This window comes from Argentina silus, assembly GCF_951799395.1.
Source record: "Argentina silus genome assembly, chromosome: 14".
Taxonomy (NCBI): domain Eukaryota; kingdom Metazoa; phylum Chordata; class Actinopteri; order Argentiniformes; family Argentinidae; genus Argentina; species Argentina silus.
This window is the reverse complement of record NC_139668.1, coordinates 15,493,150-15,520,723: the sequence shown is the minus strand read 5'-3', so window position 1 is coordinate 15,520,723 and position 27,574 is coordinate 15,493,150. Positions and strand designations below refer to the sequence as shown.

The following is a 27,574-nucleotide window of genomic DNA, read 5'->3' as shown; positions in this document are numbered from 1 at the left end:
TGAATATGATTGGAATCTACCTATTTCTTTCTATCTACCGATCCATCAGATCTTTAAGGACGCTGCCCCCAAAAACTCAACTGTGATTGGTCAGCGTAAGCTAGTACGTGCAAAGTGTACAGAGTCAGAGACATTTTTCTCTGGTTAATAGTTCGAAAACAGGTCTGAAAATCGTTGGTTTATCGTGTTTACCGTAACTAGCCTTTTCAATAGGGAGCTGTACAGGTAACGTGTTATGCAATAAATGTGACACAGCCTCTCAAGGCCTAGGGGTGTGTTTTGTTAGGCATGAGGAAGCTAGCAACTAAGCTAGCATGAAGTTTGCTTGTTAGCTTGTCGTGACTTACAGTAGGGGTCACATATCAGATGAAAACAGTATCTCGTATCTACCATTTTTTGTTTTTCGTCGAAACGCCTACTGTAAGTTAAGCAATGGCTCTGATGACGGCCAGAAGATTGTTTCATGTTTCATTACGAGAGACTTCGATACGAACAGGCGCTGTCATATCTACAAACACAACGTCGGGGAATCTGCCATTGACCGGTAGGGAAAAGGCCTGCATTCGCCAAAGAGAATTTAGTACCCGCACACAACCCCTCAGGTAAGAAACTGTTAATCAGCAAGACTGAATATGGAATAATCAGCCCAATCTAATAATAATTTGCCCAGTTTAGCATGCTCTTAGAGATGTTAACGTTAGATAGCTCGTACTAGCTTAACTTAAGCTAGCTAGCTGATAACAACTAGGAACATGTCTTTCCGAGTTAGATTTTCGCATCGGATGAATACTAAAGTGTCACTGCACCGACTACCTATGAAAAATAACGTCACCTAAACTTTTGTCAGTTTGTAAATGTGTCAGCTACCCGGGTCTGATGTAAGCCTACTTGAGGCAAGCCAAGGCTGGCTTTAATAGCATTGCAAGGCTGATTTCGCCAGCCTTGATGGCTGCCACTAGGCTATATCAATTGGTTGCTCTGTTTTAATACCTTTAAATGTCAGTATGGTTCAATAACTGTTGGAGCGTATTCATTATTTAGTTAGTACGTCTAAAAAGTAAGGTGCCTCCCAGCCCTCTTTCCTTCATCTGCACTTTTGTGAGGGAACTGGACAAGTGAAAGGTTATTGTTTCTGGTTGGTAGGCTCCTGAGTCTCTGATATCTGAAATTATGATTATCACGTCAACTCTTCCTGAGCACTTGATAAAACTCTATCTCTCTGTGGTTGCGCTCTGTCTGTAACCATTTTCATGTAAATCTCATCATTTGCAAATCAGATCAGTTGCCATCTTTAGGCCTAGCAAGTGTACAACTTATTGGTCTACCCAGATGAACCTGAACCTTTCAAATCCGGGGCCCTGGTCAGGATCTCTGAATGGTTGCTCAACAGTTTGAAAGTGTTGTTACTTGTCTTGAAGTCATTGTGAAGGATACTTTATGTTCAATACCTTTGGCATGAAATTATGCAAACATTGTGCAACACAGTTTATGTGTATAGATATGAAAGGGGTTCAGGATTTGTGAGCAGGAACCAAACATAACCTCTAGGGGGCAGTATGTCTCCAAAAATGTCCCCGCCAGCAAAACTCTTGCCTTTTCCCAACCCCATGGCTCCAACCACAGTCTGTAATGTTCACTGTCTTCCTTGTTCCTGGGCAGATCTGACAACAAGGTGACGGTCCATTTCGTCAACCGCGATGGAGAGAAGATAACAGTGAAAGGTTCCCCGGGAGATTCTCTCCTAGACATCATCATTGACCAGGACCTCGATTTCGATGGCTTTGGTGAGTTTTTACACTGGTGATTATATCATCACACACACACACACACACACACACACACACACACACACACACACACACACACACACTTTACAACCGTATTCTGTTGACACATTGACAGATATGTAAGTTATTTCTCTGTGTCATAGAGGGAAATGCTTTTATCTCTCTCTCTCTCTTCCTCCCCCTCCCTCCCTCCCTCCCTCTCAGGGGCATGTGAGGGGACACTAGCCTGCTCTACTTGTCACCTGATCTTTGAGGAGGATGTGTATAAGAAGCTGGGCCCAGTCACTGATGAGGAGATGGACATGCTAGACCTGGCCTATGGACTCACAGACACGTGAGTAACACACACACACACACACACACACACACACACGGAGCTCCATGAGTGAGTTGGCCACCCTCTTGTCCCTGCAACTGTTCAACTGTTGTATAATGCTGATTAGATGCTAGTTATAATGAGATTAAGAGATGATGGTGGTTGAGAGAACAAAGGGATAAACTCATATGTGTTGTGCTGCTGCTCCACTGTGATCACAACACCCTATTTTCTGCTGTAATCCATATAAAACCTTTCTCATTTACCTCTATTCCCCATTCCATGATGGAGAATGGTGACAGCCACTGACAGGACGTCTTGATAATGCAAATGATATTGTGCTTGTTTTTTTTGTGTATTTTTTTTTTTTAAATGTGTTTTTAGGGCATTTCTGCTTTATTGGGATAGAGACAGTAGAGATTGACAGGAAGGATAGGAGAGAGAGGAGGGATGACATGCAAGATAGGTCACGGGTCGGAATCGAACCAGGAACCTTGCGATTACGTGGTCAGTGCATTAGTGTGCTACGCCACTAAGCGCCCACGATATTGTGCTTGTTGACGAAAAAAACACGCTCACCACCATTCTCTCTCTGTTCTTGGTGCTGAGAATACAGGCCCCTTTAGATCCACTTACATTAAAAAGAAATATTCCCGCACATTTTTACCTCTGTTTTATTTATTGTCTGTCAACGTTCCGGTCTGTGATCTTTAGCATCATGATAAAGGTCATAGACCAAAACATTGGTAGACACAATAAATAAACAGAGGTCAAATTGGGTGTGTGTCAGGAGTATTTATTTTTAACATACGTTGACGATGGTCAGCCAAAGCCAAAACTGTCTCTCTGAAAGACCTTCACCCCCTCCACTACCTCTCTGTAACAGTTCCTCTACAGTCCTAGCATCGATTATTTTATTTTATTTTTTCTCTTACGATGACTGATGTATAGATGATTCACTTACTTTAGACACATGTACTTGTTGTAAGTTGCTTTGGATAAAAGCGTCTGCTAAATGTCAAAAGTGAAAATGTCAAAAATGTAAAGCTAGGCGGTCAACCAGGGCGTGAAACAAACACGCCACGTGTGGCATCGGCAGGTAAATCTGTCAGTCTTACCAGGCATGTTGGCAGGTAACCAACAAGGGATCGCTAATCATTCCTCTCTCTTAGAGAGAGAGAGAACTTGGATACAAGCGACAGCACAAGATAGAAAACATGCTGGGAAAATATCCTGCTGTATTTTGATAGGCGTGAGACGAGAAAGGTTCGTTCTGTGCAGGGAGTAATTTTCAGGTGTCAGGCTTATTCGATTTTTGCCTTTATTTTGGCAGGTGAAAAATCTGTGGCTTGTGAAAGTTCTCCCCTCGATATTGGCTAATCTTTCTATAGAAAGGATATGTTCTCTCCTAATAATAAAATATATTAAAAAAATGTTTTTAAAAATAGCCTACTGGCATTACGACTGCCAACAGCCCCTGGTGTGAGCATTGATTACTTTGTCTTATGATGACTGTTGGATAGATAATTCACTTACTTAAACAAATGTATTGTTGCAAGTCGCTTTGGATAAAGGCGTCTGCTAAATGCCATAAATGTCAATGTAAATGTCATTGTATATGTTCATGGCGGTTATTTGGAAATTGGGTATATTCATAGAGAGAGTGCAGTGTGCAGCAAACATCTGGTCAGCGTCCACTTAACTAGTATTGTCTCATAATAAGGGGCAGGCAGAGGTGGGTTATCCCCAGATCAATCAGGAGTTACTTACATTTTATATTTTATGACCTTATTGATAGTTCATTGATTTACCCCACCGCTGACACGGATGTGATCCTCTCATTTCATGTGTTTCTCACAATTCTTCTTCACCCTCTTGCAGGTCCCGTCTGGGTTGCCAGATTTGCCTGACGAAGTCTCTCAATGGCATGGAGGCGCGGGTCCCTGACAGCGTGGCAGATATCAGACAGAGCGGAGATGGATCCTCCTAATGGCATCCCCCCCAAACCAGAGCCATAGATGGATACAGTGTTCAGCCAACTCGGGTTGAGATGGAGCATTCTAAAGGCTGCCGTGCTTGGAAGATAGTTTGCTGAACTCTGCATGGATTTCCCTCAAACCCTCCCTCTCCACACACCCTGCCCACAACCTACTACCAAGCTGCCCCTCCCCTCAGCCCCCTACCTCCCCTTGTCTTACCTTGCTCCCCTCAGCCCTGGCCCTGAATACTGTATTCAGAGAGATTGAGATTATTATAAGAGATATTTAAATTCTATTTCACTTATTCCTCAACGTCACAATGACTTTCAGCAACGTCAAGTTTCTCACTTGTTGCGTTTGTGAGGGTTGTTGGAGTTGGAAGGGAACTACTCCTGTGCGATGCAACGTAGTCTGAATGTTCTCTAGGGTTACGCTTACTTCTACAGTCTACTACCTCACTCGTAATTACTTAGAAAGGGTGTGGTAAAATGCTATTGAAACAACACCTAATGATTTACTTTTTGGCTTCTTTGGGATACATTGAAACAAGCACCACTATGAACCATTTTGTGTTGAAATGTCTGCATGTTTCCACATGATTTCTCAGTAAATACCAGTTCAATACCAGTTCAATACCAGCTGAAAAAGCACTGTACAATAAAGCATTACCTGGACAGACTTTCATAGTGACTCCCACCAATGTATCTAGACTCACCAGTGATTATGCCTTAAATTCCTGATTTCCATAGGCATTTATTTTATCAAGTGTAGCCCTGCTGTTCATAGTATTGTTGTACTGCTTGTTGTTCTACTCATTTTATATATATGAAAATGATACATAAGGTGTGGGTATTCCTTTACATTACAAATACCCCTTGTAACAACATGCAATGTAATAACACCAGATAATGTAATAATCAGAAAAAAAAACCCCACTGTGTTTATGTTTTGTGCCATTAATTTTAAGCCACACACACAAACACAAACGACGCACGCAACATAATCAGGTTTACTGAGCTCAAGTCCTTATCTTTGTTGCAAGTGAAAGATATTGTCACCAGGGCAGTGGCTTACACTCGGGATGTTAAGGAAACATGTTGCCCAAGGAAGTTACAGCAATTTAGCTGCCAATATGCAAGCGGCCCACCAGAAGTACTAATAGTCTTGGTAGCCATCCCACAGGTGGTCCATTTTATTTTGATCCGCATACAACATGTCTTTATGCATTACACACGGTGCACACTGTCGGAAGAGAATACAACAGCCTATCTACTGTGAGAAAGCAACCTGCCCTTTACAAAGACAATCAGGCTTTGAAAGCATTTTAGAGTTACTTATTGACTTAAAAGCAATACAAGCACAAATCATAGAATCATAGAAATACAAAGCATGGGCCTATAGGAGGTTTCCTATTCAGAAATGAACTGTATGAAAAAGCACATCCACATCATTGGCAGCAATCTGAATGAAAAGAAAATCTTTAAATGTAAACAATAAACAAATATAACAGTCATACTGCATCGCTTGTGCACAAATTCTATTGTACATGTTAAAACTCATATACACATCTGCAAGGACACATTGATGCTGTGCATGTACACACACACACAGAAGCACAAATAAAATGTCTCTCACTGTTTAGAGACACACACAAATACGCTCGCCATCATGCAGATAGAAATACAAATAAATCTATAAATTAACGGGTACAGCTGTAAGCTTAAAGCAGTCGCTTTGTCATTGTTAACTTCTGCATCTGCTTTATTGGCTGACAAAATGTTCAGTCTCGCATCGCATGCACTTTTAAAATGAGTTGCATTAACAGCGCATAATATGTCTTATGTGATGTCATAATATGTCATCTATTGTCTTAAGGAATGTGGGTTTTAAATTGCACTAAAGCAAACATGTAAGATGCTAACCTTTTTTGAACGTTTTTTACTCAGCATAGGCAGTGGGTTTCTAAATGAACAAATGATTGTCCTTGAATAACACCCAACTAAATAACCTCTAAAAACACACAATTGATTTAAAACAACTTACTGACTACACAATTACACCACACAACTCTCTAGCCTCAGATGTGTTTGATCCGAGGTGACTGTCCTTCATCTAAGCATAGTTGTGATTGTTTACATTCGCATGGGGGAAAGGCCTCTCTGTTTCCTCACATAATCACAATCAAAACAACTCCAGATTGATTTGAGTCTCATAACCAAATCGTTCAAGTGAAGTATAGTACAGGCATGTTTCTACTCCATGATTGTTATATTAGCAGCTCCTAAGCAAGGTGTGTAGGAGAGGGTGGTCAAACGGGTTCGATGTCATGTTAATCATGGTTAATGTACTTGCTAATGTACTCATCTCTGATATATTACTTTTGTCCATTCTAGCATGTCCATCTAGTCACTACCCTCTTAGCCAGACCACTCGAACATGGCCATCTAGTCACTGCCCTCTTACCCAGCCCATTCAAACATGGCCATCTAGTCACTGCCCTCTTACCCAGCCCATTCAAACATGGCCATCTAGTCACTGCCCTCTTACCCAGCCCATTCAAACATGGCCATCTAGTCACTGCCCTCTTACCCAGCCCATTCAAACATGGCCATCTAGTCACTGCCCTCTTACCCAGCCCATTCAAACATGGCCATCTAGTCACTGCCCTCTTACCCAGCTATCCAGTCACTGCTCTCTTACCCAGCCCATTCTAACATGGCCATATTAGTGGTTGTTTTACACGTAGGACTCTTCAGCGAACAGCAGTTTGTCAAAGTCCGGCTCCAGCATGGGGTCACTGCACCTCCTGAGCCTCTCCCTCTTCCCCTGCGCCAGAGCCAGTGCCACCCGTTGGCTGCTCTGTGGATTGCTATGCCTGGGAGACAAGATATAGTCCTTCACCGTCTCGGTGACGGAGGGAGACAGACAGAACCGGGACTCCGTACTCTGCCCAGACTGGCCGCACTGTGGCTCCACGTCAGATACACTCAGCCCAGGGTCGCCCTTCAAACTCTGACCCTGTTTGGCCTCTCTGGGGAGCCCCTCCGTGTGTAAGGTGCTGACCCGTTCCAGAGCCAGGGCCTCCGCTAAGTGCACCACCGCAGGCTCTGAGGCCCGGCGCTGGGAGAGCTCACCAACGTGGAGGCCCTCCGTGGCTGATGTGAGAGAGTGGGACTTCTGTCTGTATAGGGACAAGGAGGGCCCGCTCTGCCCATAGGACACACCCTGGGATGGCCGTTTGGGCTCACAGGCATCACTTCCTGCCACTCTGCCCTGGGTGGTGACATCACTTCCTGCGGTTCCGTGCCTGTGCAGCAGACAGGCATTGTTGTATATCTCTCTCAGCTCTCTGACAGTGAGGGGTCTCTCTGAGGATTGGGAAGAAGGGGACCTGCAGTATTGGATGTGCCCCAGAGACCGCTGCTTTGAAAGGGGGCTCACTTTCCCTTGCCTGGGGGGCAGAGGGCCTTGTTCCTGGCTTACCCCACTCCTCTCCTGCCCTCCTCCCTTTGACGGGCTAATGACCAGACTGGGCAAAGTGAGGTCAGCAGATGCCTGTCTAACCACTCCTGCTTTCTCCTGCACTGACTTAATGGCAGGGAGAGTCTTGTCATTGGATCGCATCTGTTAGAGAGAGAGTTGGAGGTGGGGGGGGGGGCAGGGGCGGGGGGGGAATTGAAGAAAGAGAGAGGTAGAGACAGAGAGAAGGAGTCAACAACTAATTCTTACATGTCTGTTTGTGTGTGTCAACAGTATGTAGCTGGCTGTGTCGTTTGTAAGACAACAACCACCCACCAATGACACCCGCCACATGATTGTCATTTAACTCACCACACCACTCTCCTCCTCTCTCTCTGGGTTGTCCTGCTGCTGTAGTGACAACCTCCGGCCTCTCTTCAACCAGGTGTTCGGGTGAAGCCCCCTACTGCTCTTAAGAGTACCCCACGAAAGAGCCTCCTTCGGCGGGGGGGCGCTTTTAGGACAGGGCTCTTGGGCTGGTGCTGGTGCTGGTGCTGGTGCTGGTGCTGGTGCTGGGCCTGGAGAATGAGTGGAGGCAGGTGGACCAGGGGTGGAGATAGAGAGGTTGAGGGAAGCACTGGAAGGGTAGAGGATGGGTGCAGAGGAAGGAGGCAGCTTTGCGCTGGGATGCCAGCTCAGGTTGCGATGGTCAGTAGGGGGGGAGAGGAGGCTGTCCAGGGAGTCCAGGGAGGAGCGTGTGGGGGTCGGGGAGTTGGGGGGAGAGGAGAGGCTGGAATAGCTGGCGCTGAGGAGTAACGACGTGGCGCCACTCAACCCTGAGCCTTCGCACGCACCCCTGCTGCCGCCCGCTGTGTGCACTGAGCCCCCCTTATACACCTCCTCCTCGTCATCGCCGCCAGAAAGGTCCTCGAAGCTCCCCATCCGTTCTACGTTCCCCACCAGATGGGCCACGAAGCCTGCCGCAGAGAGGCCGATCGTCGGCTCAGAGCTCCTCCTCTGCCTCCGCCGTCCGCCCAGCGAGAGGGGAGGGTGACTGGCCTTGGTGCCCCCACGCGTGGCGGGGGTGGGGCTGGCACCGGAACGAGCTGGGGCAGCTGGGGAGCGTCTCCTGGTCCTGGGCCGGGCTAAAGCAGGCAGCTGTAGGAAGTGGTGGTTGGGGTTGCCAGATTGGGGGATTGTGTTTCCACCACGGGGGCTGTGGTTGCCAGGTTGAGTGGTTGTGTTGGGGTCAGTGTCTATTTCAGGGTGGTCCAGGTCGTAGTCGCTCAGCGTGAGGACAGAGTCCAGGCTGCCCTGTCGGGCTTTGATTCTCCGGCGCCCCCTTCGGCGCCGGCCTGGAAACTCACTACTGTCCTCATTCAGCTCGTTCTCCAGACTGTCATAGGACGAGTCAGTCAGGTTAAAGGTGGAGACATCTGCGGGGGGGGGGGAGAGAGAGAGAGAGAGAGAGAGAGAGAGAGAGAGAGAGAGAGAAAGAGAGAGAGAGAGGAGGGATAGAGACAAAAATAAAGTGAGGTATTGTGTGTGAGACAGAGAGAGTATGTGTGTGTGTGTTTGTGAGGATAAGTGTGTTGTGTGTACCTGATTCATGCTCGCTAACAGTGCCCTTTTGGGGGGGTCCTCCAAACAGAGAGGTGACATCTTCTCCTAGGACCTGCTGGCAGTGTTCGATCATAAACCGCACCAAGTCACACACCTAAGAACAGGGGAGAGGGGCCTTAGTCTGGGGAAAAGTACTGGACACATGCACTAACAGTTGACACTAGAACAGAACAGTGGGGCTCTGACTAACTATGGATCCCAAATAAATCAGTTTTCCATACCCCCTATCTTAACCTTTTAAAATATGGAATTTGAACTTTGTGTTTGTTGATAAGGCCTTGAATTAGCCAGATAACTGTGACAAATGTAAGCCAACCAGTTTTTCTCGTGAGAACATGGGCTTCCAGGAATGAGAAATATATCTATTCTTAGAACACAAGGCTTCACAGCTTTTTAAGTGGTTGTAACATGAATGTAGCAGTGACGTCAGCGGTGTGAATTTACAAGATAACCTTCTGAGAAACAGAAAGTCTGTTCTGAGAAGGTTGGATATCTTGTTCATATGGTGATGAATTAACATGAAAAAGCAGCATGGTACCAATGGCTACATTGATGTGATGCTCTTCTTTCTTTTCGTTCTCAGAGTACAAGATACGCTTTTGAAACTGGCCAGTAACAGTGTTACAGCAACATTACATTTCTGTGAGCTGAGGTAGCAACAAAAGAATTAGCTGACACCCAATCAGAATTAGCTGCGACACACTGATACAAACAAACACACAACGAGGAGGGTGTGAGAGTGGTGTGTGTTTTATCATGGCAGAGGAAGAGCAGAGGAAGAGCAGAAATGCTTAGCATATCTGTATACAAACATGCCAGACACAGTTGTCTGGGTTAGGGGTCAAACGGTTTATGTTAGGTGAAGTTCAGTTGAGGGGTGAAATTAAGGTTAATGTCGGGGTAAAGGATTATTGATCCTGCGGTAAGAGTTAGCTAAAGTTGGTTGGGATTATGCCTCCCTCCCCGCCACACACAGCCCCAACCCCCTCTCTTTGCCCACCTTCTTGGCCCCCTCTCCCTCCACCTCGGGGCTGCTTGGTCCTGGAGCCCAAAGCATGCTGGGAGCAATGCACACCGACAGGTTAAAGGCGTTCATCTGATTGTCGTGGGCGTTTCCCTGGATACCGTGGAGCACCGCAACCACGTACCGTAGTAACAAGGCATTCTCCTTGGGCAGTCGACCAATCAGCCTGCAGAGAGATGGGGTCACAGAGTAGCAAAGTTAATGAGACTTGATTTGATTTGTAGACATGTGCTCCGCTCTCCCAGGGATATGTTGATAATGTCATTGTTGTTAGCTGCTGTCTGCTATTTTCGGACATTTTAGTACTTTTCTGTTTCTGAAACTACACAGTCTCCCCAGGTCTCATGTGAAACCAGGTATCTCTTGAGAAAGGAGTCTTAAAGCTTAATTAGAACACTGAGCTGAGGGACGCAGTTTCCATGGGGACTGTATAATAACAAGTGGGAGTGGCATGCTGGACTTGTCTTTAGGGTGCAAAAGGACATAACAGAGAGTTATGGTCCGACAGACAGGTGAACTAAACTGAACTAATTTTGACTTCCCTGGTTAAGTAAAGGATAAAAAGAAAAAAGGGACCTATTCCAGCACTGCTAAATCAGGCATGTCTACTGGGTTCACAGAGAGTGCTGTGTGTGTGTGTGTGTGTGTGTGTGTGTGTGTGTGTGTGCGTGTGTGTCTGTGTGTGTGTGTGTGTGTGTGTGTGTCTGTGTGTGTGTGTGTGTGTGTGTGTGTGTGTGTGTGTGTGTTACCTCTGTAGAACCTGTGCCTGCTCCTCCTCCCCCCCGTCCGCTTCCTCCATCACATCCATCCACTCCTCGTACAGATCAGAACACAGCAGACTGCCAGGAATGTTCCGTAAGAAGTCCTGAGGTGGAACAGACACACTAGAGTCACCAAGCTGTCATAACCATAAACTACACTGCTTAGAAACCAGCAACCAACAACAATAACTGTTGTGACAGAGTTACAAACCAAAATGTATTTCTTTTTAGAAAACATTCAACACAATGTACATTCAGCACAATGCATGGTGCTCTCAGGAAGTAAGTATATACATTAACATCTAGATGCAATTTTGGGGGTACAACTTCAACATTACTTGAACACCCAAACACTAGTTTGGCAACCACTGCAATGAGCTATGGATGACTAGCTCATAATAGCCTCATAAACTCATTATAGCCTCTTATCATGAAGAGGATCCCTGTTGGCAGATTAAGAGAACTGATTATGAGCTAGATTAGATTTGACAGCAAATCTCACTCAGCTCAAGTTTAGTACAGCCTGTGCTAGGTTGCTATGGATACGTGTGTCACTCAATGGGGTATGAGCGAATGGGATTGGATCGGATTAAGCATGCTTCGACTGTAGGTCAGCTACCCGGCACGTAAGCGTGATTATACACGCACTCTGCTCCACCTATGGATTCCAACAATATGAGTGGGCCTCCGTTCCGTCGGTGGCGGGCAGTAACGTGCAGTAACGTGCAGTAACGTGCAGTAACGTGTGTGTACCTTAAACACGGCAGCAACGATGAAGATGTGTTCTCGTGTGAAAGGGAGGTCCTGGCCTCCGTAGTCTATTCTGTCCCTGAACTCCCGACATGCCCTGGCCCCGGCCGAACGACGGAATATCCCCCGTGTGAATGACCCCTCATGGTACAGAAACAGCAGCATGTCCTGGAGAGGGGGAGAGGAGAGGGGGAGGGGGGGGCGGGGCATAGAAAGAGAGACATTAAAAGAATGATAATGATTAGGCTTTGACTAATTATTGCAGTTCTTCCTCTCTGACTGGCAACCTTGATGTCATTCTGATGTGTAACTGTGACATCATCGCTTCCCTCACCATGACTGGCTTGGGTAGAGCGTCGTCCAGGCACACAGAACTCAGAGACTGGCCGAACAGGTAGCCAGGAGCGGGACAGGAGAGGGCACTTGACAAATCGTGGAGCTGGGGGTTGGAGCCCCGCCAAAAGGCCCAGTTGATGAGGGAACGCCTCCTCTTGAAGGGCTTCTGGGGGGCATCTGCTGTAGAGAGACGGCCAGTTTCAGAGAGGAGAGATGGGGGACAGGGGAGAGGACAAAGAGAGGGGGACAGGGGAGAGGACAAACCAGGGAAGCATTCCTGCCAAGAGATTTTGAAGCTGGCTATACCATGTGGCCTTGGGGAGAACTGCAGGGCACTCCTATTATATTACATCAGATAAGAATGTATTGGAGAACAATTTCGTTTTCTATTTTTTCCTACTATTATATGTAGTCTCCTCCCTGGTGCCGAATTTCTTTCATAGCCCACAAGCCACTTTGTTTTCGAAATATTTATTGCAAGCACGTCACAACCATACATGCACGTCAAAGGCGCGTGCATCGGTGACTACGTGAACCCAATACAGGTCAGAAAACACTGAAATGCGCCTTTACCTTAGCAACAGACTGCCCCTGCATTGGTGCCAAGATTGGTGCCACCAATCAGATGCCGCTATGAACACTATGGCAGCGGCCATTCAAGGCAATTGCTGAATTCACTGCGACAATCACATCTCTCAAAGGAATCCATTGGGTGGTCAGTGGTTCACTTCATCTCGTTATTTATTCATAGATGATCAATGGTTCAAACAGATCTGTAATAGGTAACAGTACATGATGTGTAACAGAAGGCCCTCTCCTTACCAATCACAGGCTGTGGCATGGTAGCGAGGCATCTGGGCTTGAGGATGAACTGGCACTGCTTGTTTGCCAGCAGCTGCATCTGTTCTGTATGTCCTGTCCTCTGTCTGTCTGGAGGAGGTACTGCACCCCTGCCTCCCCCAGACTGGGACAGAGGCTCTCGTTCGTGACTCATGTGGATACTGAAGGGAAACTCATGCCCTGGGAGAGGTCAGAGGGTAAAGGTTAGGGATCAGTGGTCACCAACCTTGGTCTTGGAGTGCTACAGGCTGTTTGACGGAGCTCACCTATGAGAGGGTAGGGGGCGTTCTCCCTCTTAGAGCTCACCCACAGCTGGTAGTCCTTCACACAGCCCTGAGGAACACAGAGGTAGAGACACTCAAAGACCATGACATTCCAACATGTGATCCGCTCAAGTTGGCAGTAGATCTCAGATACGCACCGTGCTGCCGAACTGCTGCAGAGCGAGACGGACAACCTCATTGGTGGAATCAGAGTTACTGACAGGCAGGGTCTTCTCCTACAGGAAGCGGAGACCATCAAGAAAATGTCCATAATCAGCAATGTCACACACGTGTACAGACACAGATAAAGACATACATACATACATACACACACACACACACACACACACACACACACACACACACACACACACACACACACACACACACACACACACACACACACACAGTGTCGCATGAACCAAAATGGTTGTGTACTTACAAGAGAACAATTCCCAATACCTTTCCCATACACCTTGAGTGGGATGGTTTTGGGATCATCCTTTTCTTTCTCTTCTTTTACTCGACTGGAAAGCAGTGGAAAAAAAACACAAAAAATCAGACAGATAAAGACACTCACTGTCAAGGAAACGCCATCAGAGTGAATGCACGGGTGAGCTATCATTTCTCATTGTCTTGCATAATTAGTTTGAGCTTGATTCAAATAATATAGAGTGAGGTGCAGTATCTGAGATTAGCCAATCAGGATGCTTGATCTGTTGTTTACCTCTTGAGGAGGGAGAGCCATCTCTCCTTCTGTTCCACAAAGCTGAGGTCCAAGAGGTCACGTGAACGTCAGTAGTACCAGCGACATAAAACAAAAAGGTGAACACACTCTAAAGCCCTACAGTACATAACTGTAAAGTATACAGTACATAACTGTAAAGTATACAGTACATAACTGTAAAGCATACAGTACATAACTGTAAAGTCAACTTGGCACTGCAGGGCCTGCTTACTAACAGAGGTTGGAAAGGATGGTACAGTTGGCCATGACAGTGTTTCACTTGTTCTATGTGCCCTGAACAAGGTTGGAGTCAATCCCATCAGTGTGTATGGTTGTGGCTGTAATGTAAATTGTGGTTGTGGCTGCAGTGTACCTGAATGTGGCCACGCAGTTGCAGGTGGGCCAGCCCATGACGAAGCTCCTCTCTGGGCTTGTACTCCCCTCACACACCTCCTCCATACACCCGGCTGTCCACATCTCACACACAAACGCCTGCGCCTTCAGCTTGAAGTGTGTGGGGGACCTGAGGATGATGAACACGAGAAGAAGAAAGAATGAGGCGCACACGCAGACAGACAGACACACACACGCACACACACACACACACACACGTCATGTACACTGATCTCTCATATCCATAAAGATACATGTTCATCCTCTGTTCACTCCTCTCTCCCTTTACTCCACTCCCACCCCCCCTCTCTCTTACTTGGCCTTGGCGATGACGAGTATGTCAGTGAAGAGGAAGAGGTGCCTGTCCTGTTCCTGCAGCCCTGTCTTCAACTGGGCGTGGCCATGTAGAAGAAACATCCTACCAGGAGTCAGGAAGGACTCGACCAATGGGCATGTCTCTGGGCACAACGGAACCAGGAAGTTCTCCCTGAAAAAAAGAGACAAGATTGCAGTCGCACACGTGACCTCACAATGCGTTGATAAGAGTTGCATGCTGCATGTTTTTTTGGAGCTCTGTCCAAGCAAGGTATTTGATTGGTCTGATGTGGCGCAAGGCGTCACTAATTTCAAACGGGTTTCCACCCCTTTGTAGCTACTTTCTGCAAAGGATTTCCCCAGGCTTTCCGAACTCTTTAACAAGGAAATTTCCGAACTAGGAAAGCCTAGTCTCAATGAGGTTAGGCTGAATGTAACAGCACCGAGACACTCTCTCTGAAGGGAATCTGACAAACTAGAACATCTTTTTTCTCAACCTGTCTCTATTTATTATGAAGGAGGTCAGGTGGAGGTAAAAGAGAGATTAATGTGACTACACCTTCAGGCTCTCTTTAACAAGGTTATTTACTTCCTAGGCTATTAATAGATCCCAGATCCTTAGATTGTGCAGGGGATTATCTGTCTAAACAGATTATGGAGTCCTGCCAGGAGAGTCACTCCGCAACAGGCAGATGTGTGTGAGTGTGAGTGAGAGTGAGCGTGTGGGTAGAGCCTGCCACTGAGTTGTTATGGTTCCCATGTCGTGGGAACCATGACAACCTCATTCACACCTACGACGTACAGTATGGAGACATGTCACATGCTTTACACATGTTTGACCACAAGACAGAGCCACTGAGTGAGATAGTGGAGGGCAGACACACTTAACGGGGATATTGTACACACTGATACTGTACGCATTGACATTGTACCGTCGTACCCCCTAGCTCCTACCCCCTCAGTGTTCAGATATCTGAAAGGACTGGATGGCCACAAGCCATACAGTCCCTAGACCTCCAATAGCCTAAGTGGAGCCCCCGCCATGTTGCTTCTGTGAGAAGTCCTTCAAGACCTATGAACAATAGGGGTTAGGGGGGGAGAGGGAACGCACTAGCCGGCTTTCCACAGCGGGGCTTACGCCGTGTGTGCCAGTGTGTGCTAAGGCCAACTGGTTTTCCACAGTCACTCCCAGACTTCACAACGGTGCTTATTACAGGCTTATTCTGTGCTTAAAACTCTGGCTTTTAGCCTCCTTGACCCCCCCCCTGGTTCTAATGAGGCCAAACGGGCTATGGGCGTGGTTTAGAGTGAGGGGCGGGACATTGTTACATTTACATTTATTTACATTTATGGCTTTTAGCAGACGCCTTTGTCCAAAGCGACTTACAACAAATCCATTTGTTTAAGTAAGTGAATAATCTCACAATGCTAGAAGAAGGATGCTGCATCCACGTAGAGGCAGCGGTGCCAGGCGACCAGCCGAGGTGGAAGAGTGGAGTGATCGGGCAGGGGTTTGGGGGCTGACCATTGCCTGCAAGTAGGAAGGGGCTGTTCCCTTTGCCGCCCGGTAGGCGAGCACCAGGGTCTTGAATCTGATGCGAGCTGCTACCGGGAGCCAGTGAAGGGTGCTTTAGATGGCTAGCACACCAAAGCCTGGGAATGTAGTGGGTTATTGGTGGGGAGGTGGTAAATTGGTGGTAAATTGCTTGGGAGAACTGTTGGCGTGGATGGGTACAAGGCAGAACACCACCCATCTTGAACCCACTACATCAGTTGGCGCTGACACCTGATGTGGAAAGAGAAGTGTTCCTCTGGCCACAGTGTACAGTACCTGGAGACAGTTCTGGATCTGGTGAGAGCCTTGCTGATGACCAGGGACGGAGCCGACTGTCTGCGATGGCTAAGAGACTTCATCCTCTGTGGAGAGAGAGAGAGAGACACAGCTATTGAGAGAGATTTGTGCTTATGATGACTGAAAGAAAGAAAGACTGTTTATCTCCCCCAGGGAGAACAGAGCGCTGGGCTCTGGGTCAGCCAAGTCAGCGCCCCTGGAGCAATTCGGGTTTAAGTGCCTTGCTCAAGGGCACAACGGCAGTGGTAGGGACCTGGATATGATGCCAGCAACCCTCCAGTCACCAGCTCACATCCAGATCCCTCCTGGAGCGGGGATCGAACCAGCAACCTTCCGATTGCTGGCCGGCCTCTTTAACCTCCAGGCTACCTGCCGGCCCATGTATCGATGATTCACTTACTTTAGACAAATGGACTCACTTTGGATAAAAGCGTCTGCCAAATGTCAAAAACGTCAAATGTAAATGTACGGTATAATTTGAACACTGCTCTTATTTTGAGAGACGGAGAAAACATTAAAGGTTAAACATAAAAGCTTAGGTTTCTCTCAAACAACAAATTAGCCAAAACAAGTCTTCTGAGGGTGATAGATCATGTTTACACACATGTTTATCTTTCCACACCAGTTCCATTGTCACATGACCTCTGTAATGTGCTCCGTATCTATTGTGATGTCAGCAAGAACCACCATCATGGCCTCCAAAGGGAACTGAATTGAGGGAACGGAATTTGAGGTATTTGTGACCATAGCAGTGCTGAGCTGCTTTCTCTCTCTCACACACACACACGCACACGTACACGCACACGCACACGTACACACGCACCCGCACACGCACACATACACACGCACACGCACACGCACACACACAAATTCATGGACTACCAGAAGAGGACAGGTAATGCATCTTAGTGATTGATGTTTCTTGTTGCTCATGTATAACTGTGTTAAACTGTGAACACATTTTTCTTCTTGAAGGACAATGAATATCATTCATCCAAAGAGCGTGGATTCTGAAGGGGAGTGGGAGGATCATGTATCAAATTATGTTGCTGTGTAATTCTATTTTGTAGCATATATTCAAAGTAAATTGTTAGGTCAGATGTTCTTACAGTCTAAATTAAACTGAAAACTCAGAAATGATGCCACTGGCAGGTTATATAGAGCAGTGGTTCCCAAACTTTTAACAGTCATGTACCACCTGTCGGTTATTTTATAGCCTAATTGATATGAAAATTATCCCTTACATATTAGACATTGTGATCATATTTTTCTGTTGGATAGGGTGCATGCATTTATGTTTGGCACTGAGGCTGCAGTCGGCTATTCAACAGGACTGTTTGGGAAGGTAAATCACAGATTTATTTCGCGTACCACCTAGATCGAACCACGTACCCCCGGGGGTACGCGTACCCCACTTTGACAATCGTGGATATAGAGGAATGTAGTGCAGGGTTAACACAGGTAACACAGGTAAATGCTAAGTCGCACCGCATGCACTATATTTGGTGCAATTATACGGTATTTTTAACTGACGTGTTACTAATATAAAAACATTATTCGGGTATGCTGGGTTCTTTACAGTTCAGTGTTTAAGCTTTTCTGGAGCTACTGTTTTTGGATGAGTAATTACACTCTAGTTACCAAAGTAGTTGTATAGAGTAACTACATACTATAGCATAAGGAAGGACAACATGAAAGCACTGCATGTCCTTCCTCAAGGTAATATCCATGGTAACTATTACATTACATTACCGCACTTTTAATTATACTAAGAACACTTATGTAGGGCCTTCCTAGGTAGATCATGCCTTAGCTATTACTTTTTTAATGAAACCTCTTAACCTCACATAGTTATGACACAAACCGTTATTAAGATAACTCAGGTATGCCAAATTACCTGCATTTTAGCTGGCCCATACTGTAGCAGAACCAACTTGAGGGGGTTGAATGACTCTGTATAGTGTTTTTTGTCATGGTGACTATGTGAGACTGTGTGTTTATTATATTGAGCAGACAGCTCTGTCAATAACTGAGCAGACAGCTCTGTCAAAATCAATAATAAGATCTGCTATGTCATTTCTATTATAACACAGGCCTTCTGAGGGAGGGATCAGGTGAAGTCTTATCCAAACCAACCCATAACTAAATAGGTATTAATGAAAGTCTGTCTTAGAATAGCTTATTGCAACACAAACAGTGGGCGGGACAGTCCCATTATCAATGGGGACAGCCTACTGCACAATGGTGCCATGTGACTGAAATATGTTGACATGTTGAAATATGCTGATTATGTTGATAATAATAACCTATATAACATGCAGTTTAGCAATACAAACGTCTTGCATTCTCACCAACGGCTTTAAAGAGGACCTCTTCTCCTCTTAATAGGGTCATGTGGTTAAATGCTATCTTATTCCGTGTCTGGGTTCGTGTCTGAACAAATAAATACAGTCTCTTCAATCTGAGGTTGCATGTAACAAGGATTTCCACCTCCCTCCTGCGCATATGCACAATCCCCCGTGAGAACACTATTTGGACACCGGATTGCAGTCGACAGTTTCACCTACCTCATGCATCCATCACAGCCTAAACAACTCGGCTGTGTGTGTGTGACCAAGTAGGCTAAAGCCTTTGCTCTAGGCTGAATTAAGGCGAATTGTATCACAGAATCACAGTTATAAAAACTTAAAAACCATAGGTCTATATTTGGTCAACGTTATTGATTGGTTGATTATGAACGTCCATAGAAAAAATATATATTATTGATTTCCTGAAGCATTTAATCAGCATCAACATGACTTTATTACAGCTAACAACTCACATAGGATCATTTAAAATGACTTAGTGCGTAAAAAATATGATGAGTCTTAATTTACCCTCTTGTTCTCATACTGCCCGCTGATTTTGGCCTCGCCCGCAAGTGTCCGGCTGCGGCTGAGGCTCTCTTGCTGTTGTGGTGACATGGTTTCCATCCAGGTAGCTTCGACGCGCGCGTATTGCTCCACGCTTATCAGACGAGGAAGCAATGCCTTAAAAGTAATGAATTAAATCCATCAAGTCAGTCTTCTTTCGAAACATTCCACCGTATGGTGGTCCAGTGCGTAAAGGTATTGGATACTGACTGTGGCAGTCAAACCGATGTGCCTCAAATGAAAAAACAACTCCAGAATATCAAGCTACTCCCTGCATTGCAAGTGATAGAAGTTTAGTGAAGGTCTTTACTTTAAGGCGCGCTTCTTCAGGAGCGCACCTCATTCGGATCCTAGCTTTGCATACTGACTCAAACTCGGTGTACCACTTTTTACGCGTCTTTACGCACCACCTCGCAAGAGGCGGCTCCACTGGGTCCTAGGGAAAACGGATTTGGGTTGAGGAGTTCAGAAAATCGGCAGGCCTATTTAAAAAGCCGAAGGGGGTTAGGTGGTGTGACACAAATATACAGACACAGTTATTTAAAAAAATATGCCTACTAATCATCATGGTCAATTACCTGATAAGCAGAAGTATGGCACTCAATGGCACGTCATTTTGCGCGTAGGCCATTAACACCATCACACTGGGAGATAAGCAGTTAAATGTGATGCCAGAAACTACCGGTATGCATAATAGAACGTTACGGTGACAAAGAAGATAATGAAGAAAAAAATAATACAATTTGAAATCAATTTTACTGCGGTAGACAGAAGTGGGCCACAAACTGGGCTAAAGTGTGAAGAACCAGGCCAGAGAGAGAGGGAGAGAGAGAGAGAGAGAGAGAGAGAGAGAGAGAGAGAGAGAGAGAGACAGACCCTAAACTGATCCCAATCACAGCCCCAGTTAAACTGGATCACACAATCAGATCAGATTATTACTTTACTGATAATGAAGTGCCTTGGGCAGGGCAAAGAAAGGCAACTACACTCCCTCAAATTAGAGAACACACACAGAGGGTATCAAATACCCTGATGACAGTCTCTTTGAAAGATACTTTCTCCTCTAAACTTGGCCATCGACACAGAAACTAGACGTACATGTGTGAAATGTACGCTTGTGTATAAGGAACACTACTTTGTACATACACTATGACCATTACTGTTATGATGAAGTGGGGGTATTCAAATCCAAGCCAACTGGTTTTCTCTTTTTCCGGTGGATAATAAATCACTGACCAGCCTAAGAATGCACTCTTACCTATACACTGGTAAAGTGGAATGTCACTGGAGACACCTAAACAACCGCGCTGATAATGCAGATATTTGGCTGTCAAACTTGATCCCACTGTAATAAAATGGACTAGTGTTGATTATTTCGCTTTACACATCATCACAGAAACAGAGACAGTGTGAAAAACTGCGCAGGATAGAAGATTTATTTTCAAAAATCTGTTTTCAGCTATATTAGCCACTCGTCACAATAGCCACGATACTCGTTCAAAAAATATCTAAAATAGCTTTATTTACTAGTCTCCTATGGAGCTTCCAAAACAAACTTTCTATGTTTGTCCCCAGAAAAGCTTCGTTGTCATGGTATTCTTTGATTAGGAGGAAAGACAAGGTAGGACACTCCTTTTATTTTGCTTTCATCTTTTAAAAGGTCTTCGGCCTTACCTGTTGGTAATTCATTTTCGTTTCGGTCATCTCTGCCAAACACGTAGAGACCAACCACCTGACACGTCAGGTATAATCACCTCACTACCTCCGCATCTCTCTTTGTCTTTCTCTGTCTCCATGTCAATTCCTTCTATTCTTGCCCACGCCTCTCCTCCCCCATCTCTTTCTGGTCATCCCTCTCTCCCTCACTCATTCTCCCCACTCTCCGCCCCGTTCTATCATCCAAAAGTGAAGGTCTAAGCAAAGTACAATGACAATGTAATACCTGTGTCCCAAAACATATCAACAGTTTGTCCTCTCACACAAATCCATCCCTGACGTTTGTAGCCTGCGTTTGCGTCAGAGTCCTGCGTTGTTTATTGCCAATAAACGCGTGACTGATGTAAGATAAATATTTAAGAAGTGCATTGATGATTCCTCTGCCAATCCAGAGGCATCTCTGTTTATGGAAAAATTCCTTTGCTATGTCAGCAGTGTCTAATGGCTGGACAGATAAATGTTCCTCTAGAAATTATATGTGTTTGTTTATCTCACATGTTCTGGAGAGATTTCAGGGATAAACACTGAGAAAACTCTGTTTCTCATACTTTATAAAACTGGATCTCAGCACACACTAAATCAACCACCACTGCCTGGTGGAGAAAGAAACCTGTTGGTGGATCTGTTTTAAACTTTACATATACTCACTTAATGTTATGGGAACATTAGACATTACACTACTGAGTTTGTGTGTACACGGATTGGCAAACTCATTTTCTGATTTAGAAATCTGCAGGTTACAGTATAAAGCCATGCTGAGAGAGGAGTTTCTGGGTTTGTGTTCGAGACTGGGTCTGTGTTCTGGCTTTGTGTTCTAGTGTGGGTCTGTGTTCTGGGTTTGTGTTTCTTGACTGGATCTGTGTGGTTTCTGTTCCAGACTGGGTTTGTGGTCTGGGTTTTTGTTTGTTTGGTAAATAGAGATGCTCTAATAGGATCTGTTGTCATCCTGTTTGGCCCCGGGCAGCGATCACCATGCTGATAGCCATAATCTAGTGTCCCGTGTCCGTCCCCTTTGAGAGTAGTCAAGGGAGGACTACAATACATGTGGATAGACTTGGTCACAAAGTGTGTGTGTGTGTGTGTGTGTGTGTGTGTGTGTGTGTGTGTGTGTGTGTGTGTATTGGAAGGTGTTTTGCGGTTAGGTAAGGTTTTTGGTTATGAGGCAGAAATAAAGAACAGCTCAGATTACTCTTAACCAACAGGCATGACAAAACAAAAAGCATAAAAAAGCAACAACATAACCTGTGTCATAAGAGTGCATTCACAGATGTTTCCCAATTTTCTGTATTTTCTATGTAACTTTTGACTATGTGGTGGTTTGAAACAACTTGATTTCTTTCCTATACTGTTTATTATTTGTATTTTGTAATATTTTCTATGTTTGTATTAATCTTCTTATTTATTTAATCTACATATTATTGTATTGCTTTGTATCATTTTTTGCTCAGTATGCGTTTGCTATTGTTTTCTTGCGACCTCCTTTCGAAATTAGATCATTGATCTCAAGGGGGGTTTGTTTAACTTTTTTAATACAATTAGTAATAAAGTAATACAAAAGTTGTACCCTCCAGCTCCTCTCATGATTTTGTTGACCTATTTTTATCTGATCTGGCATTTCCAGAGAAACAATTCTGAGTGCCAATTCATAACGATGTCCACGCTGCACGGCAAATGTCAGCTGTTAGACCCAATTTTGTGCTTCAGACACACTGGAGACACTTATGTGTACTGATTAGTCAAAGTAAAATCGGAGATTACTACTTAAAACAAATCAGAATCAGAAGATTGTGACTCTGGTCTCGTCACCCTTATCGGCTCTGCTAATCATGGTTGTATTTGGACCAACATACAGCTGCTTTCCCTCCAAGCAAAATAATATGTCAGCTGTCGTCTGTTAGACTGAAATAAGACAAGCAATCCAAATATCACACCCATCTGGAAGAGGAGTGATGAAGGCATTCACCAAATAGGGCCACAGTTACACTAACCGCAGCTGGTCAAACATATCCCTACAAGTACATCTTTACACATATTATAATTATTATTATTATCTTTTATGACTTATTTACTGAGAGGACAAATCTGTATCCTGGGCAAGAGCCAGCAACACTGTCCTTGCAATCCTACCAGCAAATATTTTGGTGATACTGTACTCTCACTTTGCTTCAATTTAAGATTTCAATCTGGGTAGATCCCCTCAACATAATTTTGCTGCTATTTCATTGGATATGGCAATAAAGCCTGTCATCGTGGTAGATCAGCAACAGGTCGTGTTATCCTGTTCATTTTAAAAGTCTTTCCTCATTCCTCTCATCTTCGCCTCCTTCTCAAAAATAATTGGGGGAGAAGATCTGAGGTTCCTCACCTCAAAAGATCTCCTTCAATGCATCTTGAGAGAGGAGAGACAAAAGGCCATGAGAAGTTGAGATTCAGTCCTGATTTTGATAGGAAGTAAGTCATATTCACATTGGGGAATGACCAGTGTAGAGAAGTACCGTGTCAACTGTTACTGTGGATCCTTATTCATTGATCTATCTTTACACCTCTCTTACAACGACAACCATAGGGACAAAGACCAGATGAGAGAGTTCAAATGGCACTTAGGACTAGTCCTTACTCACACTGTGCCTCCAGATCCTCAAGGCGCTGAGGTTATGGACTCTTCTTGGGAACTTCGCCTTGCGGGACACCCATTGGGTCAGTCGAAATACCAAATATCCTCCATGACGTTGGTGTTTAGTAGGAATGTGGCCTGTCAAACATCAACACCCCAACTGACCCATATGAACACAGTCTGGCAACATGAGTTGGCACAGGAAGCTACTGTGAGTAAAAGGCTCCCAAAGATGTTTCACATTCATGGTCCAAAAAAGTTCCCAAATACTGAGAATCCCAGTCTTTCTTCTTTCACTTAGCAGAGACTACAGCCTGGAGGTAGAGGCTGCTCCTACCCACTGATATAAAGGGTTTGTTCTGTCCCGTTTGTTCTGAGATTGATGTAGAGTACAACTGGTAGTTGCAGACAACCAAGAACGAGGCTCTTCTTAGAAAACAATTAAGCCTCTTGATGAATTAAGAGAGTAACTGAGATTATACAAATAACGACCAGGGGGTACACAAAAACAAAAAAATCACATTAGATGTTTAGTTTAGTTACACAAAGGTACATGTTAATAACATGTAACATGTTAGTAGCAGAACATGGTTAGATATGTCTCTAGTGTGGCCAGGAAGATTACTCATGGGTTTATGGGGGGTTGGATGTGGGTTACATTACTAAACTAAGCTGTATGATTGGCGTCCCCAACTAGCCAGCAGATGGAGACAATGTGAGATAATCAGGGGGGTCAACTGGGATTTGAGAGAAAACTACACCCCTCAAATACATAGGCAAGAGGTTTTCAAAATTACATCCATTAAAGAAAACTTCATCAAAACAAAATGCCCTAAATTCCCTGAGTAACACCTCCCCCAGGGTTGTTTCACTGTGTTGCATCTCTGGGGTGAATCCCTGTCACAAGGGAAGCCCAAGGCAAGCCTTTGGCCGTAGAGTGGAAATTCCCTATTGATACAAATGATTTCCCCCGACATTCCTCCATCATGCTGCATAGCTGAATTCTGGATGTTAGGTAACACTGCCCCAAGGTGGTATAATATAATATTTTATATTTCAATATAATATAGTTATATTAGAACCTACTGACCCCCAGTGGATGAGGTCCAGATTTACAAAGCGTTTACTCTGATGCTAAACACAAGGGTTGTTTTCAACAAAATGCACATAAAAACAAACTGCCAAGATAAAGAATGGGGGTATTAATTATCTTTAGAGAGACTTTTCATAACATTACTCCTGCATACATTCCTGAAGTATAAGGTGACTGGCAAGCACAACAACAGTATGCTGACATGAGAATCATAACGTATAATCGACACATTATTAAAGTTTATGAATAAAGGAGATATCGGACACATTGTTTATAATCACATTTATTGAGAGCAAATTAAACACACAACACTGTTAGAAGAAAGGCACTTACCTGTTTGGAATCTTTTCCCTCCCTGGAATACTTTTATGATTTTATTGAAATTGAACAGGAGGGGGGGGGACTCTCCGTCAATGCTACCACACAGACACGGACCTCAGAGTTGTAGGTGGAATGTCACCAAAGCAGGATGGCTGGGGAGTTATTGTGTGTGTGTGTGTGTGTGTGTGTGTGTGTGTGTGTGTGTGTGTGTGTATGCAGTTTTGTATGTGAATGCACACATGTGTAGCTGAAGCTCAGTCTGTGTGTACAGTATACAGTAGATGTCATTACGCACTTTGATGTCCAGGTATGTGAACTCCTTTAGTCTTGCCCACATACCTCTCTGTACTTAAGTGTGTGTGTGTGTGTGTGTGTGTGGCCATTCACCTGATTCTCTGCCTCATCTCTGCAGCACGTGGGGAGAGTGGACCTGAGGGAGGATAAGAGATGATTAAAATCACATAATCACTGATTTCTCTAGCTGGGTCCAGACACAACAACAACAATTCACACTTCAGTATTCCCAGACCTGACTCAGATGATATCAGATATAGTGCTGACCCCTATCTGACCCCTTCCTACCAGTGCTCTGCCATAGAGCTAGTCCCTATCTGACTCATTCAGATCCACTGCAGTAGTATGGGCTGAGGGTCATTTCTGGACTGAGCCTGTCCGGTAAGGGATCCTTGCGTGTGTGCGCAGGTTTTCAAATGCAGTCTATCATCAATATTGATGTTCACATAGATTTCAATTGGCCAATGATAAGGCTATTAAATCTGTTCACAGAGAACTGTGTGTAGACGTTTTACACACGCGCACACACAAACTCGGAAGAGCGGGACTGGGTGCAGGAATCCTCGTGTTCTAGTGATTTGCTAATATGTGTGTACTGCCAAGAAAATGCAGCATGTAATATACCTACCAACCCCACCTACCAACCCCACCATAGTCAACGTCACCTTCTCCACCAACACGTGCGTAAGGTGTAGACGTCGCATAGCTGCTGTAGCAGCAACGTGAAGTTAAGTCAAGTCTGTTTTTCTCTAACCCAAGTAAACACCATACAAAGTACCTCAAATAATAGTTATCAAAGCTTTTGGAACAATTAAAAAATATTTACTCCGCTTCATAGTATGGTAATATGCTAAAACACTGCTAAAAATATGCTAGAACATGCATACAATTGTAACCTGTATGAACATTTACCTGATAAACCAAAACACAGTCCTTGTTTATATTTGGAAGTAGAAGACAAACTCCAACTCGAAGACATTCAGGTTTGACAGGACTCTCAACATAAAACAAGTCCAACATCTGGAATCAGTTTTTAAGTTGCTTGCAGAAATAGACTGGGAGGGCTATATTTTCTGCATCCACACGTGCAACTGTACATATTTGTTGTACCTTTCTTCAACTATTTCCTCTTGCCATCATCCTCTGGGTAGGAACAAACTCTATATTCCACTGTTCTAAGGAGATCCCATATGATAAATGCTTTGTTCACACAGCACAAGTCAGACCTGCAGTTGCATAAAGTTAGTTAAGACTGGTCCATGGGCTTAGACCAGTCTCATTTGAGCTGCAAGATAAGTCTAATTTCAGTTAGCCAGTTACATAAACATTAAGACTGACTTACCTTAAGTCCAAAAGTTAAGACTGCCTACCCCCCCAGGCTAAAATTAATCTAACCATTACTATTTGCTTTACATGGAACTTTAGTTATGTAAGGGACTTAAACAAAAGACTAAATTAAATATATCCATGCAAATATGCTTAGGTTGTTTATTGGCAACCGTAGCAACTAGCTAGATGGGGCACAAGTTTGCAAGTTTGCCTTTCCAAATCTGATTTGGAAAACAATAGCTAGCCAACCTAATGTCATATACTTATTTATGAAAATATTTGCCAGCTCTCGTGCTCTATTTTGTTGAAAATGCATAATTACAAAGTGTTCAATTGCCAACACTAATTCACTTATCTGCGGCCATGTCTTTTTCTGTTCAAAGACTTACTTTTCCTAAGTAAAGGTAAGTAGTACTTCAGTAGGGCTTAAGTTGGCCAAGTGTCACTTTTATGCAACAGGTGAAATTAGACCTCTATCCTAAGTCTGACGAACAGTTAGACGTAAGTCAAAGTCTAGGTCTGTCTATGCAATTGGGAGATAGAGAACTACATTACAGAAGAGAGAGAGAGAGAGAGAGAGTTCCATGACAATAACACTAATGTGAGGTTGCCTTGCAGTCACTTTGATTACTTGTTTTTCTTATTGTGAGCATGCTAGGAAGGTCTGTTGGCACTGCAACCATTCATTTTAAATCCAAGCCTTTTGACTTTTACTTAAGCCAACTAACATTCCATGGTAGTGAATCTGTAGTAACAGAGAACCCTTAAATACATAAGACAAGATGGTGGAAGTAAGAACCAGAAGTGACAGAGGTGATGTCAACCAACCCTGCTGAGCAGGATTACTATAACCCATGTTAAAAGTATGGT

The 27,574-nt window shown here is 44.6% G+C and overlaps 2 protein-coding genes across 2 annotated transcripts in view; one reads left to right on the top strand and one right to left on the bottom strand.

Moving 5' to 3' along the window:
- The first annotated feature begins 140 nt into the window (after positions 1–140).
- Positions 141–4,761, top strand: LOC310815186 (adrenodoxin-like). The gene is made up of 4 exons (XM_083684872.1): positions 141–602; positions 1,660–1,784; positions 1,992–2,121; positions 3,985–4,761. The coding sequence occupies exons 1-4, from the start codon at positions 433–435 to the stop codon at positions 4,091–4,093; spliced, it is 534 nt and encodes a 177-aa protein (XP_083540998.1). The 5' UTR covers positions 141–432; the 3' UTR covers positions 4,094–4,761.
- A 1,904-nt stretch (positions 4,762–6,665) lies between these two features.
- LOC310815397 (uncharacterized protein) overlaps positions 6,666–27,574 on the bottom strand; it is a 116,270-nt gene continuing 95,361 nt past the window's right edge. The window contains exons 7-8 of the mRNA XM_083685144.1: positions 7,914–8,119; positions 6,666–7,706 (exon numbers count right to left, since the gene is read on the bottom strand). Coding sequence (XP_083541270.1) covers positions 6,819–7,706; positions 7,914–8,119 — 1,094 coding nt within the window. The 3' untranslated portion in view covers positions 6,666–6,818. The remainder of the gene's footprint in view (positions 7,707–7,913; positions 8,120–27,574) is intronic.